Raw genomic sequence first — 19,328 nt, 5'->3', positions numbered from 1 at the left:
ATGTCCATTGATTGCAAAATTCTGTCAGGTCTAAAGAGATCCAAAATAATGCAGGTAAGATGGTAAACAAACACCATTCATCCCACCCCTTTGCTGTTGTCTCAGGAACGCCAAATGAAGACCAGGGATGTGAGTGCTTCTGCGGGTGATGACACAGCAGTGAATAGCAACATTTGTTTTTAAACATTGTGACAGAGCCAAGAATAAATGGATATCAAATATGGTATTCATGATATAGGCCAAAAGGATGCCATAGACAACATTGTTCTGGTGTGAAAATTGGTGAGTCTTAAAATGTTCTAGTAGTCATTTAGGAACCCTAAGCACAGATTCCAATCCCCTGTCAGTTGTGAGTCTAAGTAGAGCCATGGCTGACAGCATCTGTATTCTTCACTACTCCTGTGTCTACAGAGACCCAAAAGAAGCAGCAGAGATGCTACACCAACATCTTCCCACCCCTTTTCTCTGGTGTTCAAAAAGCAAGATGAGGCAGGTGAAGATCAGGGAATGGAGGGCTTCCCGGAGTGATGTCACAGCAGTGAAAAAACAACGTTTGTTTTTCAGTGTTATGACAGTGCAGATAATAACTTGATTTGAAATGTGGTATTCATGATAATGGCTTCCAACAGAAGCCATACACAATTATTATGTATACAATCTCCTGAGCCTTAAACTGTTCTATTACATGTAGGATTAACAAACAGTCATGTCCTTGGGTGTCAAGGTACAACGAAGGCTTCTACCCCATCAGATTTCCTTAGTTTCTAAGACATTCTAGACAGCCGTGTGGACAAGTTAACACATCCTAACAGAGGTAGTAAGCACTGTTCCAGCTTCCTTAATGTATTAATTATGGACACTAAGCAGTGGCGGCTCTTCCACTATGGCGGAGGAGTGTTGCTCCCCCTGCCAGCATCCTCCAAAACCTGAAAAATAAAACGGGTATATTATTGTTTTATTTTTCAAGTTCAAGGCCGGGCTTAGTTTTGGGGGGCGGGTCATCACGGGGGCAGGCACCAGGAGGAGTGTTAGGTGCTCTGCTATCAGTGTGCATGTCTGATTGGCCGGCCTTCACAGGATGGTCAAACCCACATGCACACTGAGCTGTCTCCAACCCAGCTGAATTGCGAGTTGAAGACAGCAAAGCACAGGCTCCCACTCTCCTTTGGGGTGCAAATCGAGGGCGCTCCGGCCAATCCTGATGCTGCTCTCAGCCATGAGGTTATAGAGAACAAATGGTCCTAGACTAGCATTTATATTAGTTCACAAGCAAAACAAAGCTCGAGGGGTATATGTATATACCAATCATAAAATGATGCGGCACCAACAGTATATACATAAAGAGAATAGTTTAAATCACAAAGCCACTAAGTTATTGATTGATGATATAGTTTAATCAATCAACCGAAATGTTTTCAAAAAGCAAGACATACAATGTTACATCACATGGTTATCATCATCAGACAAGAAAAGGTGTGTGAAGATTCAGTGCTCATGTGGAAAGAGGATAGAGGAATACGGAAGGATGGAAACAGTGATAGTTCGAAAAGCAATTTTATACATGAGATCCAATGTAATTCAGAATCCGGTCTCTCATTAGTTGTGGCCTACCCCTACAGGAACGATATAAAATGAAGCATAGTACACTGGTACTTTCACAGTGTCATGTTTACTATTTTCAAAGTTCGTGAATGTGGGGGAGGATGTAGGCCTTAATCAGGCATGGGCAGTGGTCCGTGTAAGCTTAGCAAATCCTGGATTCACTGCCGCCTCCACTGGTCTCCCTTGGGCAGCGAGACTGACGGATGCGGCTCGCGGACAGCAGTGAATCCAGGTTTTGCTAAGCTTACACGGACCACTGCCCGTGCCTGATTAATAGGAGACGAACGGACACTACTAACCTCGGAGCGTCTGGTTATTTTTACCAACAGATTGATGATATCCTCACCCAAAAGCCCATGAATTGATCCCCGCAATGCGGATACCCCCCACCCCTGTCCTGAAGAAGACCCGCCGCTGAGGACACAACTTACCCCTAAGCACTTGGGTCGAAACGTCGACGCCCCCATTAAGGCCTACATCCTCCCCCAGATTCACAAACTTTAAAAATAGTAAACATGACACTGTGAAAGTAACAGCGTACTATGTAGGGGTAGGCCACAACTAATGAGAGACCGGATTCTGAATTACATTGGATCTCATCTATAAAATTGCTTTTCGAACTATCACTGTTTCCATCCTTCCGTATTCCTCCTCTTTCCACATGAGCACTGAATCTTCACACACCTTTTCTTGTCTGATGATGATAACCATGTAATGTAACATTGTATGTCTTGCTTTTTGAAAAAACTTCGGTTGATTGATTAAACTATGTCATCAATCAATATCTCAGTGGCTTTGTGATTTAAATGATTCTCTTTATGTATATGCTCTTTGTGCCGCATCATTTTATGATTGGTATATACATATACCCCTCGAGCTTTGTTTTGCTTGTGAACTAATATAAACGCTAGTCTAGGACCATTTGTTCTCTATAACGACATATACCCAGGTCCTTTTTGACTATTTTGGGTTACCCCATTTTTTTATAATGGCTCTCAGCCATGAGAGCAGTGCCAGGATAGGCCGCAGGGGAGACTGGGAGTCTCTGCTACAGTGAGGCGCAGAAGAGAGGCTGGCAGTAGAGCAGGTAAGTTATAAGTTTTGTTTTTGTATTGTCATATGTCTTCCTACCCCCGCCTGCCCCGCCATTCTGCCCTAATACCGCTCCCCACTGACACTAAGATAAAACGTCCTATCCTCTACATATGCTGTAACATGGAAACTTTTTTCTAGTGTAGTCCAGGACCTACCCTTAGTTAATAATGTCCTGTTAGTAAGATAAGTGAAAATGATAGACCGCCCAAACCAAGGCAGCCTAGGCATGACTGGTTGTCTCCATAGTTTTGCAGTATTAATGAACCTTTAATCTGTTCACCAGTTAAGATCTGATTCTTTCGATGGCCGGACAGCCTTTTCCCAAGCAGGCAAATCCACAGGAGGCTGGTAGCCTTGGTGGTCGCTTCAGTCCCCAAGGGTCACAGAACAAAATCAAAGCAGTTACTAAAAAAGTGTAGCACAGCAGTATGTTTAAAACCTCACTGCTGCCCACCGTGGTGATTTTTGTTCATTGCATCTGTTTTAATGTGCCCACCCCTGTGAAATGTGGCTGCATTGTGTACCCCCACAATGTTTGCAGGGTCAGGCACAGAGAGTGATCAGACAAAGACTTAGGAGAGCATGGTAGTCATGCCAGGCAAGCCAGTCCCTAATTTAAAAAAGTTCATATAAATGCTAACGGAGTCTGTGACAGGAGCACCCTGGCACTTGGCAGATAAGCTGAACCCCAATACCATGCTTCTTGCTACTAGGCATGCCCCCTGGCTGGCACTGTCACTAACACACAGGTTAACAACAACTGTGAGCGCTTTTATTTTGAGTATACCTAGCTACAAAGTTTCCCAAGGTCCATGCTTGACCAGCTGCCCTTGGCCATGTTTTTTCTTTGCATTCTGGGACTTGTAGTTTTGATTGAATAATGTGATAAGCAACACTACAAGTCCCAGAATGGAAAGAAATAATCTGGACTGAAGCAGCTAGATACTCGTGGGCATGTGGCAGGGTTGTGCATATTTTTCGAAGAGTGCTGCTGTGAGAACTTGCCAGGACTAGCTTCTGTGCTCAGTCTAGCCATGGTCCAGTCAGTCAATTATATTCACAGCTCATTACATCTGAAGTCTTGTTGAGTATTCTACATAGAATTAATTGGTGGAGTTGGTGTATTTCCTAATGGGCAGACATTGATGATACCCTTGGCAGCACACATTCACTAGAGAATGCAGTGGTGCCATTGAACTAAAAGCGTGAATTACAGTTTCTCTATTGTTATGAAGGGTTGATGCACTGTGGGACACAGTTCGGTTAAATTATGTGCTGCTGTGTGTATAGTACAAAATTGATCAAATACAATTTAAAACCAGGGTTTTCACACCACCATTTCTCTTGTATTGTTAAAGAATGATCTTCAACCACTTCTTTCCCAAAGACACTTCCAGTCTAGCTCTATGCAACTGTTTCCATGTTCTCTGCCCTTTTCTGGAAACTCCTTCTAGTTTGAGCCTGCACTTTCTACAAAATTACATTGGGCCACACTGTTTGTTTGTTTGTCTGTGCCTTCAGCAGGGTAGCAGCCCCAGAAGAGGGAGGCAGCAGCGGGGTCAAGAGGGTGCGCTTCCTCATACTCGAAAAGTGAAAACAAGCTCGGGGGCACAGGGCAGCAGCATTGCGGCACTCTCGTTGCTGCATTGTCGAGGTAAACAAGACTCGTGTGTCCCAGCCGCCAATTCCGGAAGGAGAAATAGGAGGTCAATCAACCGTTTTCAAGCCCGAAAGGCAGGTGCCGGCCGAAGGGGTGATCCCCAGCCCATCTCCGCAACAGTTACCAAGGCAGCTACACGGGGCACGGCCGAGTTGAAATTGGCTCCACTATTCGGCAGATTTTCTGAGATTCATCAGAAGGCAAGGAAGGTAGGAGACGAAACGGAGAGATGAGAAACTGTGACCATGTCTGGAGGATAGGTGACGGCCGAGGGGTTGATCCACAGCCGATCTCCTGTATAGCTACCTAGGCAGCTCCACCGGGCATCGGCCATGTTGCAAGGGCTCCGGTGACAGTAGGATTTAAAGGTTCCTCAGAAGTTGCTGAAGCTGGCTTAGAATTCGATTGCAGGAATTGAAGAATCAAAGGACCACAGTCCATAGATCCCCAGTGGTGAAGAAGGTCCAGGGAGGGGGTAGATTCCATGGGATAAGAGCCCAAAAGGCAATCCCTAGCCAGGGAGCTCCCGGCCGGAGCTCCTCACCTGTCGCCCATTTTGGAACACTTTTTCTGGCAACTCCTTTCAGTTTGAGCCTGCCAGACACTCTTACAAAAGATGTATTGTGAGCTTACCAAGAATTTACAATGGGCTTACAGTGGGTTTAAAGCCACACACTCCTTAATATTGGCTGGCTTTATTGTCACTCTCTTTCTTTTTTTTTTTTGTTAACAAATTTTTATTGATTTTGTACAAACATCTTACCATCACGCTTCACATGTGTCTCCAGCACCATGGTGCTCATTAATGTAGCGTCTTAACATCCCCAACTAATGAGCCCTATCTGCCGTTTCCCACCTCCCCCACTACACCCACCCCTCCTTGTCAGTGTGCCCTCTACAGTCTCTCTTGCGGCATGACATAAACCTTCTCGATCTAGCGGGCGACTCCTCCTGAGCATCACCAGTCTCGGCTCCCCAGCCTGGTGGGAGTCCAGGCACTGCCCGAAACAGTGTATGGTACCCATTCCATCCTCCATCGTATTTGGCACATGCGTTCAATCCTCGCCTGCTGCTGGCTATGGGACCTAGCATATCACATCCTCGACCAGTGCCCCCGTGCTCTCCACCCCTGTCGTCCCCTCCTGGCTCGCCAGCACGTCGACCTCACCAACCCCAGCAACGTCTGACAGTGACTGTAGGTCCGCCACTAGCGCGCTCCATGCCCTGGCCGCATCTAGCGCTTTATCATTAGCGGCACGTCTAGCTAATTGTAATCTAAGAGTCCCTTCACTAGTCGCCCATTGCTGGAAACACCCCCGCCACCTCAGGAAGCTGGGACCCCCCTAGATTTCCAATGCAGTGTGAGCTCCCTCTTGGCCAGGATTAACCCCAGGTCGAAAAATTTACTGGTAATCTTCGTGGCTGGAGTATGTGGAAACCAGAGTAAGAGGCAGGCCCCCATGTCCGTGTCCATCTGGCGTCCCGTAACCTCATTCAAGCAAAACATAACTTCAGCCCAGTATGTGCCAAGCCCCGCGCATGACCAGAACATGTGCCCAAAATCAGCACCCTCCGTATCGCAGTGAGGACAGACCGAATGCGCGCCTCCAAAGACCCGTTGGATTTTGGCCGGCGTCCAATACGCCCTATGTAGAGTGAAGTATTGAACCAGTTGGAACCTAACATTGCGCGTGCCCTTCCAGGCCCTACGTACAAGCTGGGGCCAGGTCGACTCCGGTATCTGCCGACCGATGTTTCCCTCCCAGCGCTCCCGCAACCTATCCAGGGGGGGTGGTCCATCTAGTGCCAGTCTCCGGTATAGGCAGGTGATAGCCTTATAAGTGCCAGCCGCCATCACAACGTACTGGCAGCCCAACGACGTGGGAGGTTCTACCAGCCCCATCTTCCAGCGTTTCTGAATCCCAGTCACTAGAGCCGCATGGAGCAAAAAGTCACCCCTCGGCAGATCGAAGGCCTCTTGCAGGTCGTGAAACGACAGCAGAGCACCATCCCTATACAGGTCCCCTATCATGTGGACCCCGCAATCCTCCCAGGTGGCCAGTGCCGACCAGTCCCCACCATGTGGGAGGGCAGTACACATGCCCAAGGGGATCTCCGGCGCATAAGGAATATGACATCCCGCCCGCTTTTGGCTACGAAGCCAGCATTGGCGAAGGGTGCGCTCCTCCAAAGTCAGCTGGTCCAACCGAAGCCCCTGCTGGAGCACGATGAAGGACAGGACATGTCGCTGTATAATCCGACCCTGCGGGCCGTCCGGGCCTCTAAACTCCCGCGCCACAGCCTGCGTGAGCCACTGTAGCTGCGCCGCCAGGTAATACCACTCAAATCCCGGCACCGCCAGGCCGCCTTCCTCCCGGGACCTAAGTAAGGTGTTGAAAGCTACACGTCTCCTGCCAGAGCCCCAGATAAAACCTATCACCATTGACCGCAGCATCCGGAAAAAAGAGAGCGGGATCCACACCGGCAGCGTGCGAAAAAAAATAAAGCAGGCGCGGAAGGGCCACCATCTTCAGCAGCGCGATACGTCCGGCCACAGATAACGGGAGAGTGCGCCAAAACCCCACACTGCCTCTAATGCCCCTCAGGGCTCTGCCCACATTCCCTTCATATAGGAGCGAGTGGGTGTGATAAATGTAGACTCCGAGGTATGGCAGGCACTCTGATTCCCAGCGTAATCCCTCGAGCTCCGCAGGTTGGATACAACGGGGGGTCAAGGGGAATAGACAGGTCTTGGACCAGTTAACACGTAGCCCCGACAAGTCCCCGAACTCTCGGAGCAAGGCCCGTGCACCCCACACCGAGGCGTCCACATCAGCTAAGTACATCAGGAGGTCGTCGGCATACAAGGAAATATAATGCGAAACGCCACGCAGTGACACCCCCTCATAATACCGACCCTGTCGAGCCCGCGCTGCCAGAGGCTCAATCGCCAAAGCGAAGAGGAGCAGGGACAAAGAGCAACCCTGTCGGGTGCCTCTTTCCACTGAGCATGCCGCAGATATTGAGTGGCCCGTGCGGACCCTAGCAGTAGCGGACTCATACAACAACCGCGTCCAGCGGACGAAGCCGTCCCCTAACCCGAACCGAAGAAGCACGCAGAACAGATACGGCCACTCCACACTATCGAACGCCTTTTCGATAACTGCATGACCCGTATCAGGCGCCGTATACACGTCGGGGTGTTCCGCGTGGGGATGAAGCCCGACTGGTCCGGGTGCACCAGCGAGCACATATGGTCAGATAACCGCGTGGCCAGGATCCTGCTCAGTACCTTATAATCCACAGTGAGCATCGAGAGCGGGCGGTACGCCGTTCTAGCCGTAGGAAGCCCGTCTTTCTTCAATAAGGGCACTATAATTGCCTCCCTCGTCGACACTGGCAACCTGCCCCATTCCCACGCCTCACCATACACCTGATGTAGGTGAGGTGCTAGGAGGTCAATATACGCGGTGTAGAATTCCACCGGGAGTCCGTCACCCCCTGGTGTTTTCTTCCTGGCCATGTGTTTAACCGCCGCTCTGATCTCCCCCAGGGTGATAGCTGCACCCAGCGCAGTTCCCTGCTCCGAGTTGAGCTGCGGCAACTGGGCCTCATCCAGGAAGGCATCCAATCCAGCCGGTAGCGCCGACAGTCTGCTCCGATAGAGTTCCGAGTAATAAGCCAGAAACTGGTCATTAATTTCCTGCTGTGAATGAACCAAGTCCCCGGCCGGTGTGGTCAGCGATAGTATTGGCGAACCCCTAGATTGAGGGTTGGCCAGCCACGCCAACAGCGAACCGACCCGGTCCCTCTCGGCGTTTGCTCGGACCATGTAATCCCGGTAATCATGGCAGCGGAGCCTCTCCACTTGGACGGCGACTCGCTCCCGAGCTGCCAGCACTTCCTCCTTATTGCCCCCCTCCGCGTGGCCGTCCCTCTCCGCCTGCCGCAGTGAGGTCTCCTCCCGCTCTACATCGGCCAATAGTGTCCTATGTACCCCCGCCGAGGACGAGAGGCACGCGCCTCGTACCACCACCTTAAAGGCGTCCCACTCGATCGCTCTAGTGGTCGCGGTACCTGTGTTCTCGTGAAAGTAACGCTCAATGCACTCCCGCACGTCAGCGTGGAATATCGGGTCTTCCAGTGCCAGTGGGTTCAGCCGCCATGTGGGGATCGGCTGCCGCTGTCTAGACCAGAGGACCGTAAGTAAGCAAGGGTTGTGATCCGAGATGGTCCTCGCTAGGTATTCGCTGCCGCGCGTGAGTTCCTGGGCCCCAGTCGTACAAAGAATGGTGTCAAGGCGCACGTGTAGATCATGTGGCGTGGAATAGAACGAATAGTCCCTATCGAAGGGGTGATGCGTCCGCCAGGCGTCTAAAAGCCCCCACGGCTCTTGCCAGTTCCGCTGAGCCTTGGCCACCCTGCGCACCACCGACTGAGCCAGCGGAGGGTGGGAACGATCTATCTCCACATCCTCCACCGAGTTAAAGTCCCCCCCCCCCATGAACACCGTGCCCACCAGCATAGGTGCCAACCTCCTCGACAGCGCAGAAAAGAACGCGGCCTGATCAAAGTTTGGAACATAAACACTGCAAAGTGTAACGTCTCGGCCATCCAGTCGCCCTAGTACCGCCACAAACCTCCCATCTGAGTCCAACCTCATCGTCATGGGCTGAAAGGGGACACCAGCACGCACCCAAATCAACACCCCTCTAGCATGAGCAGAATAGGTAGTATAGAAGAGTTGCCCCCTCTATCGCCGCTGCAGCGCTTGCCCCTCTGCCAGTGTTAAATGCGTTTCCTGCAGAAAAGCTACCTGAACCCCCCTGCGCACCAGGTATGCATGCACCTTATATCTCTTCTTCATGGAGTTGAGCCCCCGCACATTCCAGGTAACACATTTCAGTTCCAATCTAGCCGCCATCAAGAGGCCTATAGCGGAGTCAAGTCCCTGACAACCCCATCGGCACACTGACAATCCCCTGCAACCTGTAACAACCCCAGCTAACCCTCCAACCCTCCCACCCTCAGAACAGGCGCCAAACAGTTGTTACCCATCCAAACCTTACCCCCGTAAACGAGGGAAACTCTGGGAACTACCAGAGACTCACAAGTTATGTGAGATTGAGGAGGTGACTCCACACCAGCCGGCCGGACAGCCAGAGACCCACCACACCGTAAGAGGCCGATCCAGACTAAGAATAGATCTCCCCCCCCCCCCCCCAGCAGCACCACCGCTCCACCGAATGGACCTGGGCCCCCGCGCGCTCCGGCAACACCCCAGTGAAACAGGTGACAGCGCCATTCCTAGCGCCCCAGACAGCAAGACCCCATCAACCCCGGAAATGCCACCACCATAGGCTGAGCACACCCCCTTCCTGTCCTTCGCTCAGCGTCCTGGAAATTATTCGTCCATTAGTCCATTGGCAGTCTGTGGGGTGACCTGAGGCAGCTCCCCAGGGTCCCTCTCCGAGCCCCCATCTGAACCTCCTTGCTCCGCCTCATCAGAGCCCAACCGGGAGCCTGAGTCCACCACCGGGGCCTCCGTCGCCACTCCAGAGATGATCAACACCGCCTGAAGGGCGGCCTGCCTCTCCAGTTCCGTCTGCGATGCCGAAGGGGACTGCCTGTTCTGCTCTCGCCTCCGGTTGCGCCTGCTCCTACGCGGCTTCGGACGGTCCTCCGTGGCCACCGCCCAGGTACCCGTGCCATCTTTGCCAGCTCGGTATCGTTCCAACCACTGCCAAGCGTCGTCCGGTGTGTCGCAGACCGTCGCCACACCATCCACCAGCACCTTCAGGTGCGCCGGGAACAGCAAAGAGTACTGCACCCCCTCTTCGCGGAGAGCTCTCTTGACAGCGACGAAGGAGAAGCGGCAGCGCTGGACCTCCTGGGAATAGTCGGGAAATAGAGACACAGATGCGTTGTCCACCTTGTACGGGCCAGCCGACCTAGCTTGCCGCAGGATAATGTCCCGGTCTCTAAAATGTAGCAGCCGGGCTATCGCCGGTCGGGGGGGACGGAGGGCGGGCCGGAACCCTATGAGCTCTTTCCAGGGTATAGAAGGGCGTCAGGCCCTCAGGGGCCACCACATCACGCAGCCAATTTTCCATATATGAGACCATGTCGCCCCCTTCGACATTTTCGGGCAGACCCACCACTCGAATGTTATTGCGCCTGTTGCGTCCTTCTGCGTCAGCCACTCTCCTTTCCAGTTGCTGCACCCTGCACGCTAGGTCCTCCAATGTGGCGTCCGACGTTTTCTGGGCCGGCTCCAGCGTCTCCAGCATCAGCTCCCCTGCCTTGACTCGATCAGCGAGCTTGTCGTGGTCCGCCTTCAAGAGGCCAAGGTCAGTGGAGACCTGAGCGATGTCCTGGCATAGCGCCTCTCTTGTGTCCCCTATGGCCTTGAGGATCTGGTCCATCTGGTCCAGCTGTTGCAGCCCTGTAGCCTGGCCATCCGTCGGCCGCTGTTCATGGGCCTCAAGAGAGTCCTCAGCCTGGTCCGGTGGTGCTGTGCCCGCTCCCTTCCGTGGCTTCCCCATGGTGCACCACCGGGTCTCGCACTTATGCCAATCGCCAAGAGTCTGTCTCGGGGTGTGCTCCGGGTGGTAATGGAGGCCGCCGCCCCACAGGCTGACTGAGCAGAGAGCCGGGACTGCGTACACAGGACGTCTCCAGGAAGCGCCACTGGGTCTCAGGTACCCGGTGCTCCAATGGGGGCTACCCCTCGCCAGGCCCCACGTCCGTCAACAAGGTCCACCAGTGATGCTAAGCCGCCCCGGCCCCTCGGTGAGTGCCAGGATACCCAGACGGCAGATCCTGGGGGAGCACCAACGCGCCCCCAGGCCCTCACCCGTGTACAAGAGGGCCGCACAGGAGGGCCAGAAGTTCTCCCAAGTCCCGGGGCCCGTGGCGTAGACACCAAAACGCCACCACCCGTGTCCGCACTGGGCCAAGGGCAGGGCCCCTCTCAGTTTGATCCTGGGCAATCCGCAGACCCGGTGGCCTCTAGTCGCCCAGCACAACCACTGTGTCCCTAGTGGGCCAGGCGCCACTCCCCTCTCCCAGCTCCGAGGTGGCTCTGCTCCCCCGACGGGATCCGTGGGTCCAGTGCGCCAAACAGCCGGCTGTAAGGCAGAGCGGCGCCTCCAAGCAGCAGCCCCGCTGGGTCCGCCGAAATCGGGGCCCTCTACCGGGACCGCTCCACTCCGCCGCCCGGAGGTGATGACACCACAGCCCCCTCTCGCCGGGACCTCCGTTCGTCGCCGCTGGCCAGTCGGGACCACCAGTACGCGGCCCCCAGCGTCAGGTGCCCAGGTCTATCCACGCCAATGGGCCGTATCCCGGGCTGCTCCGGCTTCTGATCTGCCACGCAGGTCGGGTCTCCAGTCGGCCCCTCTGTAATCGAGGCCAGGGATCAGTGGACCGCAGTAGGCCCTCGGCAAGATGGCCGACCGCCGCAGTCCGGGCTCCCTTTCAATTGCCGATTTCAAGGCAGCCGCAAGTCCCTTCTCATGTCCGGTCGATGCCGAGGTGCTTCACGTCGGTCGGGAACCACGCCAAGTCAGTGGCGCCGCCGGGGAGGTTCTCGGTCAGGATAAATACCGAGATCGGCCCGGAGCTCTGAGCTCAGGCGACCATGCTCGGCGGAGTCGAAGCCACGCCCCTCGCTTTATTGTCACTCTCATTTGCTTTCTTGTTATTTGATGGCTTGCCTTCTACATTTTCCAACCCATAGAGCATTGCTTCTTTACTTGCGTCCTTCAACTGCTCACTTTTAGGCAACTTCTTTTTCTTTTTTACTCAAACACTGCACATACATGCTTGTGGTTTCCAGCTGTCTCCTGTATGTGCTTCACTTCCCCCTCATGATTTGTTTTCTCTCTGATCCGTGTCCTTCCCCACACTCTCCTACCTTTTTTACCTAAGTACTCTACGAATGTGTGTGTGTTTTCTATGTGTCTCCCTTGTCTACTTCTCTCTTGCTTCCCTATGTGTGTAATTTTCTTTTCCCTGTGTATTTCCCTGCTGCACTACTCTTATTCATCCGTGTGCTTCTTTCCCCCACCACCCTGTGCTCCAGGTTGACACTCTTGCTCATATGCTTCTGCCATATTCTCTCCCTCTTTTGCTTCTCTCTCTTACCCTCCACGTTCTGCTTTTCCCCCTTCCTCGCCTCGCAACACATGTGGTCCTTTTATTTTTTAATTGGCGCTTTTGAACTGGAAACATTATTATCCTCTTATTTACCGAGCCATTTGAACCTGTAAATAAAAAAAATAAAGCACAAATTGTGCATGTGTCATTCTGCATGCTTTCTGACTCTTGGGCGTGTCTCTGGAATGTCGTGACCACCTCTGAGACTTTTTTTTTTTTTTTTTACTTTTTCAATGGTGTCCAACTCCGCCAGTAACAACTGAGAAAGCTAATAGGTCCCAAATGCGAGATGTATTGGTTTTGCCAGTGCTTGTTTCTGCGATTTACTTCCTGTGTTAAACCTCCATTCAGTACTCAGTACCGGACACTACCGGCTCATTTAAAGCACTGTTTTCTACAAATAATTGTGCCCTGCAATGATCCGATGTATATTGATATGGTTGTCTTACCAGTCTACGCTGATCAAAGGAAACCAACCTATTGTTACAAACTCCAAGGTGCAAGTGGGCACAAGTATCATTTATTCTCAAACACGCGAGCTCTTTGTTTTTATTCAACGTTATACATTGTTGTTGCCAAATTAACGCGCTAAGCTTAAAAGCAGCTGGTGTATGGGATGCTAAAAATACAAGCTTCAAGTGTTTTGTGTTGTTTCTTCACGCAGGACGGACCCAGCGCCCTCGCTGTTTACGCCCTCCGCCTGGGACCCGAGGAAGAGATTGTCGCCGCTTTGTTGAAATTTGTTAAGGATAAGAAGCTGCAAGCTCCGTTTGTCATCACTTGTGTGGGCAGCGTCACCAAAGCAACCCTCAGACTGGCGAACTTCACTGCTACGAATACTAATGAGGTACCTGACGGGGCTGCTCGAGCCCTGGCGGCGGCGTAGATGAGCGCGCGCGAGAGAGAGAGAGCACGTCGTACGTAGAGTGCTTCTATAGGAATGCTCTCTGACTAATTATCTAATTAAAATGCATCAGGGCCACTCCATAAGATGTTCCAAAATCAGTTCCCTCTGCCTTTCTCTGCAATTACAGCTGGAAAAAACACACTTCCGCAGTAGATATACTCGTATATCTGTCATCTGTTGTGCAAAATCATGTTCGGCTCAATGCATTGCTATACGTGGACTGACACTTTGAAATATCAACTTCCTGGAAAATGAGAAATGAGCAAGATTGTCAATTGAACACTTGAAGGAGCACATTCAGTGTCCATACAGGTATGAAATCCAGTTAGGAAGGCAAAAAATATGGATTTTTAGAGCAATTTTAACTGGCATGACTTGATTGTGCTCGTACCTTAAAGTAAAGCCTGTAGGGCCGGAAAATTACTGTCCCACCTCAGTCATGGGTTGAGAGGTTGGAGGGGGAGAGGTGATGGATGGATGAAAGAGTGGCTTAGATAGCAGTCATTTATTTATTCATTCTGTAAGGCTTTGTTTGCTATGGAAGCTTGTTTCCACAGAAAAGCTTCAGCATTGGTGACGTGGATAGATGGCCTGAGCACCGCCAGATAAGGACTGCCATTGTAGCTATATGACCTGCCATGGTTTTTTAGGTCTCGTGACCTATCAATGCGCGCAAGCGCATTGAGGGAGCGAGAATTCAAGTGCTGAAAACAATTGTGAAACCAAGGGTTTAGTTTGTGCGGTTTTCTTTAAGTTCACGTGAATCACGTGAGCAAACAAGCACGCGCATTCACGGCCGCACAGCACATCAAAGGGCTTCGCCCAGCGTGCGCTCTGCGACTTCTCCTCCCCTAACACGCTGGCATTCACGGCCGCACAGCACATCAAAGGGCTTCGCCCAGCGTGCGCTCTGCGGCTTCTCCTCCCCTAACACGCTATCTCAGCTCTCCTGCCCCCATCCGGCTTCCCTCCGGCCACTCTCTAATTACCAACAGCCACCCAATCGCCCTACTACAGCAAGAAGGATGCACTGCATTCTACGAGACCTACTGGCAACGCCAGTGCGTGTTAAGCCAGCAACCTCTGCAAGGCTAAAGGGATGCCTTGTAGCTTTATTTATAGTTTAATATTCTTATTTGGAGGATGTTATAATCTGGCTAGTAGGTGCCATGTGTCAATTTGTTGACCTGAAATGGGTCAGAAGGCAGTGAAATTGTGTTCCTGCAGTTTGCTGAAAGCCAGAACAGGTTCCAGCTTGGAGGGCTGCATGCATATGAACTGGTAAATATATCGTAGGTTTATCTACTGACAGTCGCCTGCGAAAACCTCTCTTCTGGCCTCCTCCAAACCATTCCCTGGACAGGTCACGCTCATCTCCCAAGCACAAGGCTGCTGAGCCATATAGCATGCTAATAATCAAGGGCGGCTCCTCCGCAATGGCGGACGAGTGTCGCACTACTGCCTCAGAGCCAGCAGCTGAAAAATAAAGCAATATTTTATCATCGTTTTATTTTTCAGCTGCTGGCTGAGCCAGCGTGTGTAGGGAGGGGCGGGGCTCGAAGTTTCGTAAGCTTCTTAAAACCTTTCTCTTTCCTCAGGATTCCTAATTTGGCATTCCCCTCACAGTATTCTCTGCTCTATAGCGCTGGGACGCTCCCGGGTAACCACGCGCTTTACAAATCTGTTTCTATTCTGTTCTATTCTAACATGGGAGGCAGGAAAAATGAAGTGACGTGCACTTCTAAGTGTGCATGTCTGTTTGGCCGGCTGTCAATATTCTGGATGTGGGCCACATGCTAGTACAGTTCAAGGTTTGGTAGACCCAGGCCTCTCAGCTCCTGGTCCATTTGAAGGAGCCGACACCAGTGATACCAAGATCCGGTTGAACTGCTTAAAGAGTTCCGGTTTTAGGGGACATAGGGTGTTTTGTAGATGATATAGGCAGCATGGAAACAGCATCATCTTGGCGACTGCCACCCGTTCCATGATAGAGAGTGGAAGTGTGCACCATAAGCGCACCTAGGCGCAGAGACCCTCTATCACCCTCCCCATGTTATAAGCATATTGTCTGTAAGCCATAGATGCAGCTTGAACTCCCAGGTATCAAAACTCATACACCTCGTACCTCCCACCTAGTCCCAGTTCTGGGAGTCTCTCCCTTTCCAGCTCAGCCAATCCCCTCAGACAAAACAGAAGGCCTTGTGTGTATTGGCCCGGAGATCAGAGATTCCCCCTCAAATTGCTCCAGCAGCCGCATCAAGTACGATAGTGAAGTTCAAGGCCCCCTTAAGATAGGAAAGTGGATCGTCATTGTACAAGGACACCAGGTGTGTTGACTCTCCAATCGCTATCCCCCGGTCGTGTATGTCCCTTTTAATCCTGATGTACCAGTGGATCCAGTGCTAGGGCAAATAGGCAAGGAGACAGCGGATATCCCTGTCTTGTGCCTGATCCCGTGTAGAGCAGCTGCACTCAATCACAAAGGTTAGGTCCAAACCCCATCTACCGAAGTACTTTAATCAGGTAAGCCCAACCCAGGGTATTAAATGCCTTCTCTAAATAAATCACAGCTCTTCCTCACAGTTCATAACCAAGTGCAGCACATGAGTGAGTCTCCTGAGATTCATGGCCAAACTACGGCCCAGTATGAACCCATACTAGTCCTCATGGACCTGTGTTCTATCACCTGTTGGAATTAATTACCTAACACCTTGCAGAGGACTTTAATTGTCCATATTTATCATAGTCAAGGGTCTGTAGCAAACCGGATTTGTTGATTCTTCACCCGGCTTGGGAATCATACAGATGACGCCCTCTCGCATAGTCTGTGGGAGGGGACCCACCCACGCTGAGACACACACTACATACACATCTCTTAATGCCAATGTGGTAACACTGATGTTGCACTTCACAGCGCTCACATCAGTCCACAGCACTCTTGTTGCACTCTACAACCCTCACACTTCATCAGACAACCCATACACAGAGTTGTATATCCATGCACCTCCAGCATATAGATAATCTGCTTCCATTTAGGAACATCTCAATACTCTTATTTATTTGTTATTCATGAAAGCTTTCTTAGTTCTGCCATCTGGCTTCTCTCCAGAGAAATTTCCCCGCACTAACATCTACACTTGAAGATGCTGAAATTCACCTGTGCAAAGTACTATTATATCAACATGTCTTACCATGTTGCTCTCCTAACATCTCTCTTACCATATAACTCTTAACCTTGTTGCCTCTCCAAATAGAATCCCCAGCCCCTCATCATCACTGGGTAGCCACTACTTAGTTCAATTGTTCTACGATATATATGTAAAGAGCACTAACACTCATCTTGGGCTGAGTAACACTATAGAAAAAATGGTCAATGAATACACACCTCCATTCCCCAGTTTTCTTCCATATGACACCACAATACATAACCTAAGCATGACACCTCTTCCTTTAGAAACAGGTGCAGGAAGCTTCCCTGTTTCAGTTAATTTTTGGTGATTTGCATGGTCAGTGTGAGACACCGGCTGCCTATACTATTCTATACTAATGTTAGATTGTGGCAGATTGTGTCCTGTACAAGCACTACCACATTAACAATTACAGTAGCTAGAACAGTACGGTTCTCAGGTATTCATATTTTACTCTAATTTTGTGTTACTTTTTCACCAAAGTAAAATATTTATAAGCATTAATTGCCTACTTTGTTTTACTATACTTCAACATATCATTGAAGACCAAAATATTGACCTCATGAATTTTTACTTCAAAGTGTTGTTCTGTTCCATTATCTTTCTCCAAATAGTCAAGAACCGAGTACTAGAAATAATGAATGCTTTTTAGACTTGTAGTGATACTTTTCTTTATCACATTATGTCCCATGTTTTCTAAGTCCACATATAATAGTTTGTTCTAGACATCTTCAGCGCAAAGCTGCAATCAATAGATTTGCTGAATGAGCAAGTGTGCAAGTTAGTATCAATCTAGTTTCCCCATTGTCCTTAAAGACGTGTCCCGCACAGTTGGTATTGGGTAAACAGGATCCGGAGAGGTCTGTAAACCAATATATCCTTTATGGCACCAATGATCTTGCTTCTAAAGAATTGGTACCTGGGGCATGCCTTACAAAGTATGGATTGCTGTGGTTTGTTGGTCAGGATATTTGCTAAACAAGTAATACCAGTATTATGTAAACTAGTACTATGTTTTTGACTCAACTTGATCTTTTTGCCAGATCTGTCAGTTTTCCTCATACTTCCCCATGTATAGGGAAGCCAAGTCCGGTCCATTAAATGCTTTCTTACGTGTAGAGGTCATACGGATAGATTTTAGATGAGCACACTGGTTCCTGGAGTAGATTAAAACTGGTTTTTCTAATGAGGTTAGATGGTAACGTTTCATTCTTTCATTTGCTCGGAGGTTGAGTTATTATTTTGGATTGTTCAAATAATTATTTTCCCCTTGGTAAGCACATGTGCGGAACAAAAACCTTTATTGTATTAGGTAGGTGTGAAAGATGAGGAAAAGAGGTTGAATTTTTCTTTACCTTAAGTGTATTCCATTCCTTTAGTGTTTTTGTGTACTGAATTAGGATATTATCCCACATGAGGTCCCAAATGTCCTGTTATGGACTGCTCCACACAGGTCCAATGCTTCTCAAACTCATTTCTACTGCTCAAACAGTATAGGCATGTTAGATTCATGGCAGTAATCTTTTACATCCCGAAAAACCTGGTGACTGAAACTTTGGTACTTACATTATCTTGTAATGTTATACTATAAAATAGTAAATGTTATACTATAAAAGCGATTAGGCATGTTTGTAAGTTTTGAAGTGTTGTTCAATAGATTTGCGTTGAGTGTCTGGCAAAGGTTTAGGAGTCTTGGTATACAAGTACATTTTAAGGCTTCTCTGACTGACTTAATTGAGATATGTATAAGGTCTATCACCTAGCCAAATCATCACATATTATGTTTATGACAAGCCCAGTCAAGTTTGGCCATTCGAGTGAGTGAACTGGACTTGAGAGGCAGATTTAAAAATAAATCATTTATCCAAGAGTTCTTTTTAAAAGAAGTGGTTGATGCTGGTAAGTTCACTTGTCCCTTGTTTACCATAATACTGTGAATTTCTGTTTTTCTTGTTTGTCTTAAGTCACAGCATCTTGCAGTTGTCAAATTGGTGGCTGAGGTCTGACTTGGGTAATGCTGGTCTCCTATTGCAATATTTTCTTACGTATTAGCCAATACTTGTGTAAATATGTTGCCCGACCTTATTTTGATGAAGGTGAAAAGCCCATAAGAGACAAATTATTTGGTTTAGGAATTAAATATATGCTAGTTTAATGTTATTTTACAGAAGAATTGGTTACTGAATCTAACGGAATAGATTTAATATTTGTAAATATCTTGCAATAATAGTTACTCATTGGTATTTCACTTTTCCTGGTAGCATTCTCCTGTCATCACTGTGCTCATTCGAATCCATGGATTTAGCTTGGTTGCATCAGTAATGGTTGCACTAGTAGCTTACCCTTAATGCAGAAATGAGGAAGGATATCTACTACAATTGCATTAGCCTAAATCAGAGCTTTCCAACCTTGTTAGAAGCACTGCCCAATTTTTAGAACAGCAATTTTTCACAACCCACCTATCTTTAAAGGGCATGAGGCAGGCGATTTCTTAATTTAACTAAAGCATCATGTGGTTGCGCACTGTCATTTACAGACACCACATCTTTCATTGAAATGGCCACTAAATTTGCACAGACATACAGTTTTACTGATACAACTGTACTGCAAACAAATGATAATGTGTGGAAACTGGGTTTAAGTGAATATTTATCATTTGTGTATCACTAAATAATGTGTCTTGATTTGTTTTGATCCTATTACAACCTTTGTTTTC

At 49.4% G+C, this 19,328-nt stretch overlaps 1 protein-coding gene across 1 annotated transcript in view; it reads left to right on the top strand.

Moving 5' to 3' along the window:
* The window catches only part of LOC144761817 (bifunctional protein GlmU-like), a 352,378-nt gene that overhangs the window by 307,190 nt on the left and 25,860 nt on the right, over positions 1 to 19,328 (top strand). Inside the window, exon 3 of the mRNA XM_078647053.1 lies at positions 13,182 to 13,364. Within this exon, the coding sequence (XP_078503179.1) occupies positions 13,182 to 13,364 (183 nt within the window). The remainder of the gene's footprint in view (positions 1 to 13,181; positions 13,365 to 19,328) is intronic.

Source organism: Lissotriton helveticus, chromosome 6 (assembly GCF_964261635.1).
Source record: "Lissotriton helveticus chromosome 6, aLisHel1.1, whole genome shotgun sequence".
NCBI lineage: Eukaryota > Metazoa > Chordata > Amphibia > Caudata > Salamandridae > Lissotriton > Lissotriton helveticus.
Note: the sequence above shows the minus strand (reverse complement) of the source record. Positions and strands in the feature narration are given on the sequence as shown.